The sequence below is a fragment of the Apium graveolens genome, chromosome 5 (genome assembly GCF_009905375.1).
Source record: "Apium graveolens cultivar Ventura chromosome 5, ASM990537v1, whole genome shotgun sequence".
In the NCBI taxonomy this organism is placed as follows: Eukaryota; Viridiplantae; Streptophyta; class Magnoliopsida; order Apiales; family Apiaceae; genus Apium; species Apium graveolens.
The window spans coordinates 254,329,444-254,349,960 of record NC_133651.1 but is presented as its reverse complement, the minus strand read 5'-3'; the positions used below and the strand labels follow the sequence as shown (position 1 = coordinate 254,349,960).

The window sequence follows — 20,517 nt, the reverse complement described above, 5'->3', positions numbered from 1 at the left end:
AAGCTGAAAGATGTTAAGAATGCAAACAAGGTAAAATCACCTAGGAAAAACAGGAATGGAAAGGAAGGTGTGAATAAAAGCAATAACTATAAATCTGTTCCTGATGCTCCTAGGAAAGCATGTTATAACTGTGGAAGTTCTAACCATCTGGCTTCTTTTTGCAGGAAGAATAAGAATATTAACTCCTTATCTACAAAGTCAGGAGTTAAGAGTCAGTCTGTTAGATACAAACCACAAAATCCTTGTTTTCATTGTGGTAGTTTATGGCATTCCATTTATACTTGTAAGGAATATCATAGTTTGTACTATGATTATTATCAAATAAAACCTTCTTTAAAGAAAGTTTCTGTTGTTCCTTCTAGTATAAGTTCTGATAAGAAAACTGTTAACATAAAATCTGATGTTAAATCCGCTGCAAATGTTAACAAACCTAAAAAGGCCAAAGGATCCAAGCAAGTCTGGGTCCTTAAAACTAATAATTAGTGGTCTTTTTGATTGCAGGGCAACAGGAAAAATATTTTAGTTCTGGACAGTGGATGTTCAGGACACATGACTGGAAATAAGGCCCTGCTATCAGACTTTGTGGAGAAAGCTGGCCCAAGTGTTTCTTATGGAGATGGCAACATTGGAAAAACTTTGGGATATGGCAATATCAATCTTGGGAATGTCATCATTAAAGATGTAGCTCTAGTCTCAGGACTTAAACACAACTTACTGAGTATAAGTCAAATCTGTGACAGAGGTTATCATGTTGATTTCTTTGCAGAACATTGTGAAATAGTTAGTAAATCTAAAGGAAAAATTGTTCTGAAGGGATTCAGGCGTGGTAACATTTATGAAGCTAAGCTTTCAACAAGTTCTGATGATTCTGCAATCTGTTTAGTGAGTAGAGCCTCAACTGAAGAAAGCTGGAATTGGCACAAGAAACTCTCTCATTTAAACTTCAACAAGATAAATGAACTGATCAAGAAAGATCTTGTGAGAGGACTGCCAAAATCAGTGTTTGTTCCTGATGGTCTTTGTGACTCATGTCAGAAGGCTAAACAAAGAAAATCTTCGTTCAAGAGCAAGACTGAATCATCAATTCTTGAGCCTTATTATCTACTTCATGTTGATCTATTTGGTCCAGTGAATGTCATGTCTATTGCAAAGAAGAAATATGCGTTGGTCATAGTAGATGAGTTCACCAGATACACATGGGTGTATTTCTTGCACACAAAAAGTGAAACTGCATCTATCCTGATTGATCATGTCAAACATCCGGATAAATTGATCAAAGATTCTGTGAAAATTTTGAGGAGTGATAATGGCACTGAATTCAAGAATTTGATAATGGAAGAGTTCTGCAAAAATCATGGAATAAAGCAAGAATTTTCTGCTCCTGGAACTCCACAGCAAAATGGAGTTGTTGAAAGGAAGAATAGAACTCTAATTGAAGCTGCACGAACAATGCTTGAAGAAGCAAAGCTTCCAACCTATTTCTGGGCTGAAGCTGTGCAGACTGCTTGTTTTACTCAAAATGCAACACTCATTAACAAGCATGGAAAAACACCATATGAGATGGTGAAGAACAAGAAGCCAAATCTCAAATACTTTCATGTATTTGGATGTAAATGTTTTGTTCTCAAGACTCATCCTGAACAGCTATCCAAGTTTGATCTAAAAGCTGATGAGGGAATCTTTGTAGGATATCCACTTTCTACAAAAGCCTTCAGAGTCTATAATTTGAGAACAAAAGTGGTCATGGAATCTATCAATGTCTCTTTTGATGACAAGAAGATCACTGGACTTGAAGATTGCATTGATCATGATAAGCTGAGATTTGAAAATGAAGATTCATATTCTGATATCTCAAGTCCTGACAGTCTAAGTCCTGATACTGTAAATTCTGATGGATTAAACTCTGATGTTATTGAAACTGTGGTGACTACGTCAAAGGAAGATGCACCAATGCAGGGGGAGCATACTCAAGATATTATCACATCTCAAGAAGCATCAGAACATACATCTGGCTCTTCAAATTCTGATTCGTCAAGTTCTGATAAGCCAAGTACTGACAGTGCTGAAAATCTAAATACTGAAGGATCCAACTCAGAGAGCATAGTTTCAGGGGGAGCATCAGAAAATGAAACCGAAGACAGCATGAATCATGGGGGAGCATCCAGTTCTAGAGAAAATCTTCCATCTGCAAGGAAGTGGACAAAATCACATACACCTGATTTAATAATTGGAAATCCTTAGGCAGGTGTCAGAACTAGAACAGGTACTTCGAATGAATGTCTTTACAATTCTTTTCTCTCTCAGTCTGAGCCAAAGAAAGTGGAAGAAGCTCTTCAAGATGCTGATTGGGTGCAAGCAATGCAGGAAGAGTTGAATGAATTTGAAAGAAACAAAGTCTGGACCTTAGTGCCAAGACCCAAGAATAGATCGGTTGTTGGTACAAAGTGGGTATTCAGAAACAAAACTGACAGTGATGGCATAATTGTAAGGAACAAGGCAAGGCTGGTTGCAAAAGGATATTCTCAACAGGAGGGAATTGACTATGATGAAACATTTGCTCCAGTTGCTAGGTTAGAAGCCATAAGGATATTCATGGCTTATGTTGCTCACAAAAAGTTTACTGTCTTTCAAATGGATGTGAAAAGTGCTTTTCTCAATGGAGAATTGGAAGAGGAAGTATATGTTGAACAACCTCCAGGCTTTGTAGATTCCAAACATCCAGATTATGTCTACAGGCTTGATAAAGCACTTTATGGACTTAAGCAAGCTCCAAGAGCATGGTATGAGACTTTAGCTCAGTTTCTTCTGGAAAGTGGATTCAACAGAGGAACTATTGACAAAACATTGTTCTATCTCAATCATGGCAAGGACTTACTTCTGATCCAGATTTATGTTGATGATATTATTTTTGGGTCTCCAAATGACAAACTTTGCAAAAAGTTTGCCAACCTAATGCAGTCAAGATATCAGATGAGTATGATGGGAGAACTTAGTTATTTTTTGGGCCTTCAAGTCAAGCAGACTGAAGAAGGAACTTTTATTTGTCAATCTAAGTATACCAGAAACTTGCTGAAGAAATTTGGAATGCAAGACTGTTCAAGTGCATCCACTCCCATGGCCACTGCAACAAAACTGGATAAGGATACTGGTAATTCAGTAGATATTACTGATTACAGAGGTATGATTGGCTCACTTCTCTATCTAACTGCTAGTAGACCAGATATCATGTTTGCTACCTGTCTTTGTGCAAGATTTCAAGCAGATCCAAGAGAACCTCACTTAACAGCTGTAAAAAGAATCTTTAAGTATCTTAAAGGAACAGTTGATCTAGGATTATGGTATCCTAGAGAATCAGATTTTAAATTAATAGGTTACTCAGATGCAGATTTTGCAGGTTGCAAAATTGACAGGAAAAGCACAAGTGGAAGCTGCCAATTTCTTGGAGGCAGGTTGGTTTCTTGGTATAGCAAGAAACAAAAGTCAATTTCCACATCAACTGCAGAAGCAGAGTATATTGCTGCAGGAAGCTGCTGTGCACAGATTCTCTGGATGAAGAATCAGTTACTGGATTATGGGTTAACATATTTCAAAATCCCTATTTACTGTGATAATCAAAGTGCTATTGCTATGACAGGTAATCCAGTTCAACACTCTATGACAAAGCACATCAGCATCAGGTACCATTTCATCAGGGAACATGTGGATGAAGGTACAGTGGAATTGCATTTTGTTCCCACAGATCAACAAGTAGCAGATATCTTCACAAAACCACTGTGTGAAGCTACCTTTTCAAAATTGGTAAATGAACTTGGAATGATTTCAGGTTCTTTCTCTAAATCTGCTTAAACTTGTTCTATGTTATCAGACTTTATGATCAGTATTTACAGAATTAATCTCTTTGTATATTCTGTGCATTAATTGATAAATGTCTTTAAGTACTGACTGTTGTCTGATATATGTTTCTAAACTCTGATAAGTGATATGTCTGTTTCAGTAACTATTTAATCCCATGAGGATAACTGTGCTAAATACTGACCTACTAGTCTTCAATAAACAAATGATCCCATGAAAGAAGTAATTATTTCTGTGGAAATCTTATGACACAAGCAAATTCTGATAACTGAGCTTAGTTAAGTTTACTTTGTATATCTTATTACTAAGTCACAAATTAGAATAATGCTACTCATCTGTTTAAGTTCTGATTCTAGTAAAACTGCTGAATGTACTAAGTGCTGATAAACCTCACTTATCAAAAGAAAAAGAAAAAGAATCAAAGAATAATATCAGGTACTCCTTTGAGATCTAGAGTAAAAATGTGAATGGGACGACCCAAGTGCATTGCTGGTATTAAGTAAATATGCATTAGAAAAGCAAAATATTTTTCTTGGTGACTTTTCACACTCTATGATTACTGGAGAAATACTCTGATAAAAGCATAAATTCTAATAAACAGTCGTGACTCACTTACACTGAGAAGCCTCTGTAAAATAGAATTTCAAAAGATGCATAAAATTAGCACAAAAACAGTAGAGGTGGACTCATGCATGAACTCATTTATCAGTAGGTTTCAGGATAATGACAGCTCTTTAGCAAAATTTTAATTATGACTTATTTCTAAGATGTACTGAAGTAGATCAGACTTTACTCTTTGTCTGTTATTTAGCTTAATGCACACACACATCACTCCATATGAATGATGAAATTTCTGTGGTGGTCTATGTTATTTTAGATAAACAGTCATTGTGTCACTTCTGCACAAATTCTGAGGACAAGTTCTAGTTCCACGTTCTGATGATTAAGTTCTGACGTTCATAACTAAGAACTTGTATGAGTATTTACTAAGATAGATATCCCTTGTTCGAGTTAAGACATTATGTTCTGATGACTGTTAAGTTCTGGTATAGGTCTAAGTTCTGATTTTTCAGTCTAACCCTTTACTTGACTTATCTGTGAATAAAATTTGGTAACAGTCTCAGATTAATTTCGAAATGTTGAAGTGGAAGATTAATAGTCTATGGTTAAAACATAATGGCACTCGTCCTTGAACAGATCACTCTTGTTACATGTGCACATTCCTTTTCCAATGACTGTTATTCTTTTTCAAAGTCTAGGGAGACGAGGTAGAATTACTTCTACCTGTCTGCATTCAATTTCTTTGCGTCTCTTGGCATTCTCTTGCCTATATATACAACCACTTCACATCAGTCTTTCCATCACATTCTTCTCACACACTTATCCTCCTTCTTCTGTCAAAAACAAAATGGTTCGATTCAACATGTTTTTGAACACACAAACCTTCACAATGGAACTCAGTTGTGCCGAGTGGCGGCAGGAGTGGCATATAACAGCCATTCCTGAGGAGATCTGGGACTCTGTCCCACAGGAGGTGCTGGCTCACCTTCTATTCTTCGAGATGGATTATCATCGCCATCTGGAGCGCCTGGAGGAGGAAAGGCGGGAAGCTATTTTTTTTTGTATAAGTACAGCAGAGAGAAGATTTCTTTAATCTTTTTAATTTCTTCATCTTCTATCTCTCTTCTTACTTTTACTCTCTTTCACTTTACTATTTCCGTTGTTTTCATACAGATATTATCTCAAACACGTAACAGGCATACTTGAATTTCAATATTTTTTTTTCACATGGCACCAAAGGATTTAATCATTGATGGAGCAAAGTTCGTTCCAAACAACTATGCTGCAATTCTTGATCATGCTGAAGCTCCATCTGAATTGCATTTTGTGCAAGATCTTCTTGCACATAGTGAGGTTGGGTATGCCTTAACTCAGCCTGAATTCTTTTCAAGTCAACAAGTTCTGAGGTTCTGGAGGACTGGCGTTTTTGATGATGGTGGTAACCGTGGAACTCCCAGTATTATTTTCCAAGTGGGTGATTCATCTTTTGTAGTCACTCCTGGTACAGTACGCAGGGCTTTACATCTTCCAGAGGATTGTACTTTCTCAGTTCCAGAGGACTCAGCCCTTCGGGAGTTAATGGCTGAATTGGGATATGAAAAGAGTCTGACGAAACTTGGACAATTGAAACGGGCTAATATCAGAAGAGAATGGAGTTTCTTCTTCGATTGCATCACCAAGGCCTTTGGCAACAAGTGTTCAAATTTTGATGCCATCCCAATTCTAAGTCAGCACATCGGGTATGCTATTATCCATCAAACTCATTTTGATTTTGCAACTGGAATAATTGGTTTTATTGGGGATAGGATGACAGAGGATCGAGATGTTGTTTATTTTGCTAGATTCTGTCAACTTATTTATACGTATTGTACTGCTGAACCCCAGTTAGTCAGCACTCAAACCCCACCTTTTAAGGTTGCAAAAAGGTACTTTAACGACCTGATAAATGCTGACACAAAGAAATCAATGGTGAGACAATTACAGATTCCTCAGTCTGTGAAACAGATTCTGGTAAATGCTGATCCAGCTACTTACAAATCTGTTTACTCAAATGTTCAACCAACTCACCATAACCAAAATCCATCAACCTCAGTCCCTACCTCTCATTCTACTCAACCTACCCTCAGAACTTATCTCAAATCCTATCTCTCCACTTCACAGAATGCTCAACCTTCTTCTTCAACACCTACTGTGAAGCCTACATCCTCTAAGCCAAAGAGAACAAAGACTGTTCCTCAAACATCTCAGAAGAAGCGGAGGATTACTTTGAGAGATGAATCAGATTCTGAGGATCAGATTCCATCTTCAGAACCTATGATAAATGAAGCTGAGAAGGCAACTTCTCAGAAGGATTCTGCAATTGGGGGTTCTAGGCTTCTCAAGAGGCTTAGACGTATGACGGTTCCTGCAACTCCCAAGGAATCCACATCAACAAGGAAGTACAAGAAACAGAGGGCACAGAGGCCAGTTTCAGATGATGAGGAGGAAGCAGCTAAGGAAGGGGATCAGGAATCTCTGATCTCGCAAGACAAGGAATTTGCTCCAGTCACTTCTTCTCCGTCAACTCAATCTCAGGAACCTGTATCTGACAAGGCTAATTCACCTTCTATATCTCTTGTTGATCCAGGCACAAGTGCTGAAATTGATATTCAGAACTTGGTTGTGCCTGAAATACTTTTGTTAGAAGCTCCAACAACAAATAATCCTTCCACAACACCTGTTACTGATGCTGTTCAAACTCCTGAGTTATCACTATCACCTTCTCTGCATCAAGATGATGATCAGATTTTAGGTGAGCATCAGGATATGGCTGTTGATCAGAACTTAGTATCCGATCAGCAATTAGAGGATGTTGAAGCCTCCATTGCTACTCACACAGTTGTCTTATCAGAAGATACTGATTCTTTAAGTTCTGATGCTGCAAATGTTGGAGATACTGGTGAAGCTGCTACAACTGTAGATGCTGATGCAGCAGGTCCTTCAGGACATACTCCTCCATTGACTCTTCCTAAGTCTGAACTGCTAAAGGAGTTTGTTATCAGGGATGCACCAGTACCTTGGAGTGAAACTCCTGCAGGTCAGGAGTGGACTAAGGAATGGAACTCAGTTTCATGTGTTCCAAATGCTTTACATCTTGCTGAGCACTTGACTAAAGCTGATGAAATGTTAAATTCTGATGATTTTAAAACCCAGCTTAGAGTCACTGCATTGAGTACTAAACATCTACAAGGTCTTCATTCCAATACTCATGCAGAGCTACACAAGATTCAGGAGAACTTTATTAAACAGGAACAAGTTTGGAAACTTGATAAGAAAAAGTTCTTCCAACCTACCATTGACAGGGTTGCTTATATTGAGAAAACTCAAGAGAAGCAACAAGCTCAGATTGATCAAATTCTGACAAATCAAGCTTCTCAGCAATCGCAACTTACTGAAATCCAGACCTCAGTGGAACTACTTATCTCTCTTTTATTACCTGCTGATGCCAAAAAGGGGGAGAAGGTAATTAAGTCCAAATGCAAAACCAACAAGTCACTGCAAGGAAAGGATGATGGAAAAGATGACCAAGGAAACTCTGGAATGGGTAGTGGTCATAGTCAAGGTAGAAGGTTTACATCAAGACAAGCTAGTCACAGAACAAGTTCTGATACTGGGAAAAGAATAAGTTCTGCTGCTGGTAAAAGGATAAGTTCTGATGAACTTCTAGATCTTGATGAGGAAATGTCAAGACAGTTATTTCTTCAAGAAAATCCAGGGATGGACTTGGAAAGTTTAAAGGAAGAAGAAGCCAGACTTAAATCAGAGAAAGTCACATCTAAATCTGAAGCTTCTGGTAAAAAGTTACTTCCAAAACCTAAAGGCATTGTGATCAAAGAAAGGATACATACTGAAGAAACTTTGGCTAGATCACAACCACAGATAGATCCAAGATCCAAGGGTAAAGAAAAGGTTGGTGAACCTATCAAGCCTTATGTACCTCCTGAGGAAGAAGAAATTACTGATGGAAAAGATAATCTTGCTCTGACTTCAAGAAAAGTTCTTAAAACAACCTCTGACATGGCTCAAGTTGTTCAGAGTCAAGAAATTGTAAGTTCTGATATTCAGAAGAAGCAAGTAACCTCTGACAGTGCTCAAGTTAACTTGATATCAGAAAATAAATCTAAAACACTCCTACCAGGATTCACTAAAGCAAAACAGACTCAATCTTTGAAGACTACTTCAAGTGGTTTTGAAGCAAGAGTAGTTACTGGAAAGGAAGCTAGAGATAAAACTGGATTGGGAAGTGCTGATGAAAGAAGAGTACACAACACTACTGATGATCCAACTTCCTTGTGTGAACCAGGTATTGGAGCAACTCCTGAAAGATTGAATCAACTAGAATCTGTACAGATGGTTTACCATACCTACTTGAAAGAATACATCATGTTGTATTTCATGACAGATGGTAGGGTTTATCATATAAGACAAAATGCCATTCCGTTGAAGTATTTTGAAGAATTGGAGCATGTATTGTTCTTACTTCAAGTGGATGACAGAATAACAGAGACTGCTGCAAACTACTTAAAGGAACAGATTCAGAGACAGAAAAGACTTTATTCTGTTAAGTCTGACAGCAGATATGTTCCAAAGTACAGAAATCACAATGGTGATATTGTTGATATGAAGCCTAATACTGCACAGATCAGAACATATCTTGGTATTAAGGGGCTTGAATTCAATCTAGAGTCTAATAAAGCTTATGTCATAAGACTAGATTGGGAGTTGAGAAAAGCAAAGATTAATGATCTCAGAGCTGCAATATTTCAAACTGGTGAAGATACTGCAGAGCTTAAAGATGTCAAACGGAGAATGATTGATGAACTCAGATATGCTGAGAAATGTTTGTTGAAGAATTATCTCAGAACAACTCCTGACATCAGAGAGATCAGAAAATGATGAAGCCAAGTCGAAGATCTACAACTGCTTAAATTCTGATATTTATACAGATTGAAGTTGTTATCAGAAGTTGAATTGGTAAAAACTTTAAGGACTGTAAGTTGTAGTTATCTTGTCTATTTCTCATGCATTTGTACTTAATGTTTTTGACATCATCAAATATCTGTTAAACTTGTATATTTTGTTAATTTACAAGTTGGGGGAGATTGTTAGATATATTTGATAATGTCATGGCTAATATGTTTTATGTTTAGATTTCAGATCTTATTTGAACAGAACAAATCAGTACTTAACTGATCAGTACTTATACTGGAAGTCAGAACTTAAGGGATATCAGTACTTATGTTATCAGGAGATAGATATCAGAACTTAAGTGCTGAAGGACGATCAGATAAGGACAGTAGCTGATTAAAGTTAAGAAGATCAAGATAAACATAAGAAGAGATATGCATGAAGAAGGAATTCCGTGAAGAATGGAATACTTGGAATAGAAGATATCTGATTGATATATTTTAGGAAGCAGAATTATATTCCATATCAATTAGCGAATATCTTGTAACTGTGTAGTACATAAACACAGACATAGGGTTTACACTAAAAGTGTTATCATTATCGAGAATATTATTTAGTATAACTCTAGCAGCTCTCGTGATATTTTGTTCATCACTGAGAGATAACAGTTCCAGATTGTAACAGAGTTTATTGTTTAAATAAAGTTTGTTTTCTGTTACATAAGTTCTTGAAGTTTGATTTGATTGTGATAAACACTGTATTCACCCCCTCTACAGTGAAAGTGTGACCTAACAGATCTCCATCTTTCCATTAACGTAAAGCTTCTTAAGGTAAACATACTGAACTACGAATTAAATATTATTTTTCGAATGGATCCTGCGGAGGGTTCGGTTTTTTTTAAGATTTAAATTTACGTTTTCGTTGCGTTTATATGCTAAAAACCCTTCAAAGGGCTGAAGTAGTCTGCTCTACCCTCAATAAATCCAAGCTTTGGGAATCCTGTGAGGTATTTTTATTAAAGAAAAATATGCGGCTTAATGCTGGAAATACAGATTTGGAGAATAAGACCATCGCGGACTTTAGCAAGCGGCAACTTGCTGTCGGTGATGGTAAGGAAACCAATATTTCTCCAAGTCCACTCAGTGGTGAAATGTTAATAAAGATTCCTGATCAATATATCGTTCATACATCCGGAGATCCAATCCAGAAGCTTTTTAAAGTGACATACCCAGATTTTCTGCATAATATCTCTTCACATGAATACCACAGATCAAGGGTCATACTCACACCTACCAATATCATGGTGGATGAAATTAATACAACAGCACTTGAAAAAAATCAAGGCATGGTTTATACTTATCTGAGTCAGGATTCAATTGATGATACTGGTGATGATGATAATGATTTCAGATCCGCATTTCCAGTTGAGTATCTAAACTATGTCAATATGCCTTGCATTCCTAAGCATGAGTTAAAATTGAAGGTAGGAGTTGTTGTCATGCTTATGAGAAACTTTAACCAGATTATGGGATTATGCAATGGTACAAGAATGACTGTGAAATCATGTAGGAAGAACAGTATTGAATGTGAGATATTGTGTGGCTCTCATGTTGGAACCAAACATCTAATTCCTAGAATTGAGATGATTCCAAGTGACACGAACTGGCCCTTTGAATTTCAACGCGTTCAGTTTCCGATTCAAATATGTTATGCCATGACAATTAACAAAAGTCAGGGACAATTAGTTGATACGGTTGGGCTTTACCTTCCTAGAGCAGCTTTCTCGTATGGACACATTTATGTTGCTATATCCAGAGTGAAACGACCTGAAGGCCTCCATATTCTCATAGATAGTGATGATGGTAGTAGCATAAATATTACAAGTAATGTAGTTTTTGAGGAAGTGTTTTACAATCTTCCAAGTGTAGACAATTGACCTGACATATTAAGAACATTTGATCGCATTCTTCTATATTTTCTGCTTTACTCTAGATTTATTGTGTTTGATATATCAATGTTGTAAGTTCAACATCTAAAATGTTACACATTTTTATTGGTTTCACCTGTGTATTAACATAATAGTAACACATTTTCTCCAATTAATTTGTATAATAAAAATATGTATAATCTGTTTGATTAAGAAGATTTTCTTATTAAATATATTGTACAGATTTTATTGTTAATCAAAGGATTACAGTTTTCCTTTTTTTTGGAAGAAATCCAAATGATAAGGTTGGTTAGTTGTCATAATCACATCAAACACTAACCTTAAGAATTATCAGCAAATTAAACCGGGATATTACTCTAATTCTCATTTAAAGGAATAGATTTGCACGATCAATTTCGAGCTAAATTGTTGGCATCTCCCTAATGCCTTGTTGGTGAAATATATTTTCAACAGTTTTACAGGAGCTTTGTCATTTGCTAAGCATGATCTTTTTTTTCTCTCAAGAGTTCAACCATTTTGTAAGATCTTCAATTCTTTAAGTGATTTATACAGTTCTTAGAATATCGAATATATAAATATTTGTTGAGTTTATCTACAATTTTTGAATAATCTTTTTTCTTGCTCTTCTTATAGTGATCTTTTTCAATGGAATCATTTGATCGTCTATCCAATCTCGACAAGGCAAGCACTAACTGGAAAATTAAGGTCAGGGTTACCAGGATGTGGGCTAACATGACTTTGGAGATGAACTCATTGAAAGGCTACGATCTTATTCTCTTTGACGATGATGTATGTTTTAAATTTATTCATCTTTGCATTATTTACTGTCAATCCTTCTTTCCACTAATACGTATTTATGTCATTTAAATTATTTAAATATAGGATAACCATGTTCATGCCTTTGCCTATCATAACATTTGGAATGGATTCACCATGAAAATTGTGGAAGGCGGTGTTTATATCTTTGACCAGTTTGTATTTAAAGATCCGGTTGGGAACTTGAAGCCTGTGCAGTCAATGCTCTGCATCATATTTATAGGCTCCACTACTGTGAGGACTGCTGATGATGATGGCATGATCCTGTCGCAAAAGTTTAAGTTTTTAGACCTTGGAGATTTGTTTGCAGAAGAAAATAAATGTCTTCCTCAACAACAGCCTGAATTTGCAATAGGTCTGGTAACGCACTCTATTAACTGAATATTGTCAGACTTTACTCTTATGAAACAATACTGCTATAATTATAAGATAGTATACTTTAATATTGTGTAAAGAAATTTTGTGTAAAACAGATATTATTGGAGTTGTGGAGGAGTATGAAGGTTTGAACAAGATTTCTACAAGATACGGAGATAGGGACATTGTGAAGTTTAGAATATGTGATTCAAGGTTGTGTGCATATGTGTATTTAATCAGTAGTATAAATGGGAATCTACATCACATATTACTATAGATTATTAACCTTAATCATATCCAATCCTATTTTGTAGTAATGCCCACAAAGTAACTGTTTGGGGTGATCTTGCTGTGTCGTTCAACGACAAGATGGCTGGAAATCCCAAAAAACCGATCATTGCTATTATAACAAGTACAAAAGTGACTACGTTTATGAGTAAGTAATTCTGCAAGCAAACCTATTACACAATTATATACTTGCTGATTAAAAAATTAACTTTATTCACATATCCAGGTTCTGTTCAGATTGGTACATTATCATCTACTCATCTATAAATAAATCTATATGATGAATCTGTGATTGATATGAGGCAGAGGTAACAAGTAAATATAGAGTTAAAATCAGCTCATCGACGTTTTGCTCTATTTTTATTTTCTTCTATATGTTTAGGTTGTTTGAGGAAGGTTATATAATAAAAAGAGACAAATTATTCCAAGCTAAACAAATTGAACTGGTTCCTATATTATTTGGAAAATTATCACTCAAAGACCTTAATGAGAATCTAACATACGATCACCTCAAGGTATTGCCTTTATATAATTTTCAGAAAAGGTATTTTATATATGTTTCCTTTTGTTATTAAATATTATATTTTCATCGTAACCCAGAAAAGAATTTGATGCACCTTTAAGATCATTAAGGTCGATGAGGAAACAATTTGGTGGTTTTATAGCTGTAACAAATGTCTGCACGAGGTTGAGCGCATTGGAACAGTATTTAAATGTACCCATTGTCCTTGAAACATTCTCGTTTCTCCGAAGAGGTAACCTAACTATTTGAATTTGTTGAAAATTTTTATAAGCGTGATACTTTAAATTAAAACCTAAAAAAATAGCTAACTATTATCTCAAGGTTCTGTATCATGGTCCTTGCTGATGATGAGATAATTTCTTGTAATGTTGTTTTGAATGATCGAGTTTCTAGAAGAGTTCTTGGAACAAGTGCTGCCAAGGTGGTTTCCGATTACGATAAGGTAAAGAACTGTTATCCGAATATAGCTGCACTGTCACCATATTATACCACATATGCATTCTTATTTTCTACAACTGTGTTCAGGATCCCTCCAAAGCCTTTCCAGAAGTGATTAAATCATTAGTCGGAAGACTAATTTCAGTTGAACTCGGTTTGAAAAAATCAAACGTTGTTGAGGATAACAACCTCTTTTATGCTGAAGATTTATATGAACCAACGATGAACACTCCAACTCCTTCTGAATCTCCAATTCTGTCCGAAGATTATTCCATCAACATGGGTTTTGAAGTGAGTGAAATATGTGGTTATGTTATATTTGCTCTTTCTTTAGTATTCCCTGCTAAATAATAAATATTGCAGACTTTCTTATTAACAGTCTTCGCATATGTAGTACTCTGAAGGTGATGACATTAATGGTACTCCAGGATCTGCTAAATCTGTTACCAAAAAAATAAAAAAGGTACTGACACTACTATCATCCTATATTAGACATCCTATGTACTTATATACCAAAGTGCTTTTCGCTAACCATTTAATTAACTTATTTATCACTCTAAAACTATCTCCACCTAATTTAATTACTGAATATGTCACTTATGCTTGCAGGAAGGTTGATAGCATGCTTCAACTATGAGGATTTTCCAGAACTTTCGTATTGCTTATGGCTGAATTAATTTTTAGATTTATTGTTCATGTGACAGTATTTGTTATTTCGATTGCATAACATTGTTTTTACTCTGTTTCCATCAATTATTATCTATGTATTTGATTTTTAATGCTTCATAAATGTGATCAGCGTCATCACATATAAATAAAAGTTTGGTTTACAATATTTAAATATTACCTTGATTATCTACGTTTAATGAAGCATGGTTGAAGCACTACTTTTATTATGTTGTAGTACTTATTTATAAAGGACCCTGTCATAAACCATTTATTTTGACATTCAATGTCGTTTATGGATATAAGATTTTGTAATGGAAAGAACTGTTTAAATTTAAATTGTATATCAAAAAGATCATTTTTTCAAGAGAAGACAAAATCTTTAATTTGATTTGAAAAATTTATGATGAGCAACTTTAAATTCACAGTAAAGTGTCAGATTATGTGTTTTAAATTTCCCGCATTGCTCAAAATGTAAATTTACCAAATTTAACTACTTGTCGTATGATTATAGAAGTTTCTACGATATTGCCCGTGAATAACCTCAAATTATGCCCTTAATTTTGACATAAATCAGTACCTTAATTATGGCAATCCTGATTCAAATGTTGGTTTGTTTAGGATTGTGATAAAATATGCGTATTGTTTGTGATTTGCAGAGAATACCATAGCCTCTCAAAATTATCCTAACTGCCTACAATCAAGATGACAATATCTTCCTTAAAAATTGGTGTGATTGAGTATCTTTACCATATTCAAAATCAATCCTCTTCTACTTAGACGGTATTATATATTTAGTAACTTTCATAGTTGTTCAACACTAAAATTGTTGAAGAACATACAGGTTTGTACACATATTTCTTTTCAATTTCATCAAAAAATATTGTACATAATACATTCATCCTATAAACATTTATCATCTTTCAACAAGGTATGGATGACCATCAACATTTGTCCGATTTGAATGCCACTCAAATTGCATGGACGTTGAAATTTAGGGTGACAAGAAAGTGGAGGTCACTAAATGGTCATGGAGAGGTGTCGAGGCACAATCTTATTTTGCTCGACTGTGAGGTGTGATTGCTTTTAATCTGTTGGAAGTAATTCAGTTCACTACGTTTGTATTTTTCATATACATTATTCATGCATATACTCTGTTTTGATTACAGAATACGCACATGGTTGTAGTTGTGTCACCTGCTATTTGGAATCAATTTGCCGGATTTTTGAATCCAGGAACCTTTTATCATATAAGGAACATAGGTATCATGCCTGCAACTGGTTTGTACAGGCTTGTACGTAACACAAACTGTATTCGGTTCCTACCCATCACTATTGTAGAGGTTATTCCCGTGGATACTCTAATGATTCCCCGGCAGAAGTTTGAATTGACTCCCCTGTCTGCTATTTCCGACGCTCTTTTGAATTCTAATTATGATGAGATGCCTGTTTACTCCACAGGTAGAGAATTTTAAACGTCGACAATCAAGATTTATAAAGTTATCATCTATATTAATTAACAATCTCAAAACAGATTTTATCGGTGTTGTCGAGGACTTGGAACCAAAGCGAACAATCCTGAGCAGATTTGGTTCAAGGGATATGATCCACTTCAGACTAAGTGATAGAGAGTAGAATATTCCGTATTCTATATATATAATCCAGATGTGTACAATCAGAACTATTTAGATTACCATGTCTTTACTTTAATTTCAGGACATCACACCGTCTTTATTTTATGGGTAATTTCCCACCGAATATCGAGTTATTATACTAGGATATAGGAACAGAAAGCAAACTTGTCATCCTTGCATCTGTCTGCATCAACATTTACCAAGGTTAAATTCTTGCTTTCCTGCATGTACTAATTATTTTTAAAAAATTCAACAGTTTGACTCTCAAATTCCATGTAAAGCATTCCTAAAGTATTGTTCTTTTTCTATTTGAAAAAGGCATAATTTGTATAGGTAATTTGCCTTCAACAAGTATCTTCATCAATATTGACTATCCCGAAGTCGTCACGTTCAGACAGCGGTATGCACATTAAATCAACTCACATTTATAATATTATATAATTTATTATTCGTACTCTAACTTTGTGTTCCTTCTGTCATGTAGGTATTGAATATCGGCAACTGATGTATTAAAGAGATATTGCAGCTGTAGCTTTTTATTACATTTATTAGTTTATGATATTTACCTAAATAAAGTTTTATCGATTGATGGAAAAGCGTGCATATTGTTCTACAACAAAAATTATTAATTGTTATTCAAAGAGTATGTTTCTCATGATTTTGGATTTTTATATTATCTATTTAAACCTTTTGGTTGCATTACGCCGCAGTTATTTTGTGCAATCTTTAACGTAATACTTCTTTGTTCGGACTACGCTATTATTATTTTTAATACAAACACGACATATTTACCATATTCTAATTACTGTCACACATTATCTAAGTAATCCAGTACTTATATTACTGTTTTTACTTTTCTTTAAATGTAGAAATTTTACAAGTTATTAAACTTAAGATATACAATATTGATTGCAAATATATAATTTCTAAGTCCTAAAAAAACTTTAAGAATGATGTCATTGCAACAACAGAGCTTTTCCATTATTCAGCCAATAAGATCCATAATATAAATACATCATATTAAATTTTGAAATTCTTTTAAATTCAGATCACATCCAATAATGTAAATAGCTACAAAACCAATTTTCAAGCACAATAAACCATAATATTAATACATCATCTACCAGACAGAAATCTATTGATCACATTGATCCAGTATGAAATGTTATGTAGATTAAACAAACTATTCGATAACTATATCGAATATTAAGTCTTTTTGCTGAAAAGTAAAAACCAAGTTATCATCTATTTGTAGCTCATTATCCGTCACAAATTGGTTCTATCCAGCAGAGAATCGAGGTAATCCAGTAGAAAACACTACCTTAATATTCCAGGTTAAAATCCCCATCCTCAAAGTTACAGTTTCACCACTTATCCATGTCCTACCATTTGGCTGTATAGCTGCTGGGATATACTGAAAGAAAATATGTCTTTGTTATATCAATTAGCCACAACATGAGTAAAAATTATATTATATTTGCAAAATTTGTCTAGGTAAATTGATCAAGTAATGTAACAATACCGCTCCATGACATGTGTTGTTCACATTTGAAGCAGTCATTGTTGCGGTGAACTCCATTCCCAGGATTTCATCATTTTCCTGATCACTTATATTGTCTTCTGCAATATCATCAGCTACACCTTCAACATCCATATCCAAGTTTTCTTTTACTTGCTGAATTCCTGCTTCAGGAACTTCTGCAGCATGATCAGTGTCAACTGTAATATTCATATGAACAATTTCTTCTACTTCCTCAATTCCACCTGGAATCTGTTCATTAATATCTACAGAGAAGTAGCAAAATATATTAATATTATTATTTTCATCACCCGCGGTTGCATTACTATTTGTTTAAAAAATTGGGAACCAAATCATCAGACAAATAAAATGGTATGTAGTATTTAAAGTACAACCATTTCTTGAAGAACAGCTGACCAGAAGTTTCTCATTTTTTGAACTATCAAAAATGACAGTGTCAAACTTCCCAGATCCTCTGTAGGTAAGCAACATGAAATCCTTCCTCTCAAACATTTGGTCATTTACTAGCTCCATTATATCAGCAATCTTCCTAGTGGATTCAGAGTACTGACAATTGTATATTTTTCCATTCTACAAGATCAATTGTACTTTTGCAGGAATCAACTTTCCAAAAGAGTTGTGAAATTTTTCTGGTATGGCCTGTCACAAGCATAATAAGTAGCGATAAGTTCTGTAAATTAAAATTTATAGAGAAAGAGATACATATCATATTGTGGGAAAATAAGTATTGCTAAATTTAAAAGCTTACTATTACACCAGAGTTTATTGCATCACCAATACCGAATACCATGAATTTGCAACCAATCCCAGTTATTATATCTACAAATTAATTGCCAGTATCCAAGTTTAGTCATAATGAATAATGAAATTTAAAATTATGTATCCTAAAACAAATACGTAAAAGCTTTCTATAAATGTGCAATTACCTCTACAAGTTGAATGCGATCGGGAAACGACTTTTGCAGAATTATAATCCACTTTAATTACATCAGGATTTAGTATGCAGACCATAAATTGTCCAAGGCTCTCATGTGTGAAAATTAGAATTATAGCCGAATACCGGATAACTTCTTTGAGAAACCATGTAAGGTTAACAAAACTGTTTTCCTCCACTGAATACTTGACATGAATTTCATGACCGCTTGGGAACCGAAGCCAAACATTTTTTGGTATCACACTTGCAAATGTTGCGGCCAACTTCTCTGGTAGTTTCTGTATAAATCAATGAAATTTTAAACACCAAATATTTTGAACCATATTAGCAGCACACTAAAATTGCACCCAAAGTTACAAGATATGAAATCTGTACAACATTAAATGAAAAACATACCACTACATTTTGTGCATAGTTATCGAATTTAAGAATGACGATAAATCCTAGAAGCTTGGTTTGATTAATATCCACCTAATAATTACAGGAGCATAATAAGTTTATATACATATTTTATAAAAAACAATTAACTCTATTCTATAAAAGTGAATTGATATGATCACATACTATCTTCTGTTTCTGCTTCAATCTCTGATTTTTTTGCGTAATATTTCCATCCTTTCTTACTAGCAATGAATTAAAAAATTCCTGCAATGGATCCATGTCATTGTCTTCTTCCATTAACAGACTTTCTCCTCTTTGGCCACCAAAAAATTCATGTTCCACCTCCATATCTATAAAATTGTAATATAAAAACATCAGTACAATAATCATAACTTTAACCTTCATCAGATTTTGCCACCTTGATATGTATCAGACCTTCATCAGAATCTAAATGAACCTGTAGAAACCAATCTCCTCCTATCATCTCTTTTCCTCTAATACGCCTTTTTAAGTAATCAACCTCAAATCCATCTTCCTGAAAAATCCTAACTGAAATGATATTGTTATCGTCCATAGCAAATAAAAGTGTATCTCTTTCGCACAAATGAAATATCACTAGAACATATTCAAGGCAGTAAAAATAGCCATTTTCCGAGTTGTATGAAATGAAAGATTCATGCCCTCCAACCTGGATTTTCTCTATCGTCTGGAGCTTTTAACTGCATTTGTACCGCACCAAACTTGGTACAACCTTGGAAAGAAATAATAAATAATTTTATGTTTACGAATTACACATAAAAGAACAAACACGTACAAATGCACAAACATATAATCATGTATGCTCTTCAATTTGATCACATAGGAAACTACTTACAAATCCTCCACATTCCAGAGTATCTTTAGATACAATTTTCAAGAATGATTTTGCCGCAAACAAGTTTCCTGCCCCACAAAAAAATATAAGCTTCTCCTGTTGTACAATTTCCTTAATTCATTAATAATTTATATGTAGAAATTACAATAGCTGATTTATGACATTACCTCTATCGAGATCTTTAGCATAAACTTCATGTTTATAGATGCAAACATTCACATTGTTCACATTATATATATCATTATACATTCTATACAAGACAAAAGAATCTCCAACTCCAAGTCCTGTGTCTGATACAAAATCAGCCCATCATTTCCTAATTTTGCAATGTCCTGCAACCCTCTCCACCTCGCATTTCCATTCCTTAGTAGTAAACCTCAGACTGACAGAGTTCCCATGTTTCAAGTTTTTATAAAAATTCTCCATTCCTGGCTTCAGTGTCTGACATATATACAAATAATTGCTCACTTATTCACCATATACCAACTGATATGAAAGTATGAATTTCAGCTGATAAGAAAATAAATCCAAAATCTATCATACCAAATCAATCATATTTTCTTGCAAGTCTGTGCTATTTATGCAGATAAGGTAAGATTCACTTTTGTTCAGAAGTGCATCGTAAACTAACAGAGCAATAGACTTCGGAAACTCATTGTTTCCATACAGGACAATGAATTCTTCCTCTTTCCATCCAGGTTTATTCTTCTTCCACTCATTTGGATGTATTGTCGGGTAGTTTATTTCAATCACGGATT

General features: G+C 34.7%; 2 protein-coding genes across 2 annotated transcripts; one reads left to right on the top strand and one right to left on the bottom strand.

Annotated features, from left to right (window-relative positions):
* The first annotated feature begins 10,387 nt into the window (after positions 1-10,387).
* On the top strand, positions 10,388-11,296 carry LOC141660881 (uncharacterized). Its single transcript, XM_074467862.1, has one exon. It carries the CDS (start codon positions 10,388-10,390, stop codon positions 11,294-11,296), a length of 909 nt encoding a protein of 302 aa, XP_074323963.1.
* A 5,984-nt stretch (positions 11,297-17,280) lies between these two features.
* Positions 17,281-17,788, bottom strand: LOC141659639 (uncharacterized). Its single transcript, XM_074466580.1, has 2 exons — positions 17,553-17,788; positions 17,281-17,444 (listed from the first exon to the last, which is right to left on the bottom strand). Exons 1-2 carry the CDS (start codon positions 17,760-17,762, stop codon positions 17,310-17,312), a joined length of 345 nt encoding a protein of 114 aa, XP_074322681.1. The 5' UTR covers positions 17,763-17,788; the 3' UTR covers positions 17,281-17,309.
* Between the last annotated feature and the right edge of the window lie 2,729 nt (positions 17,789-20,517).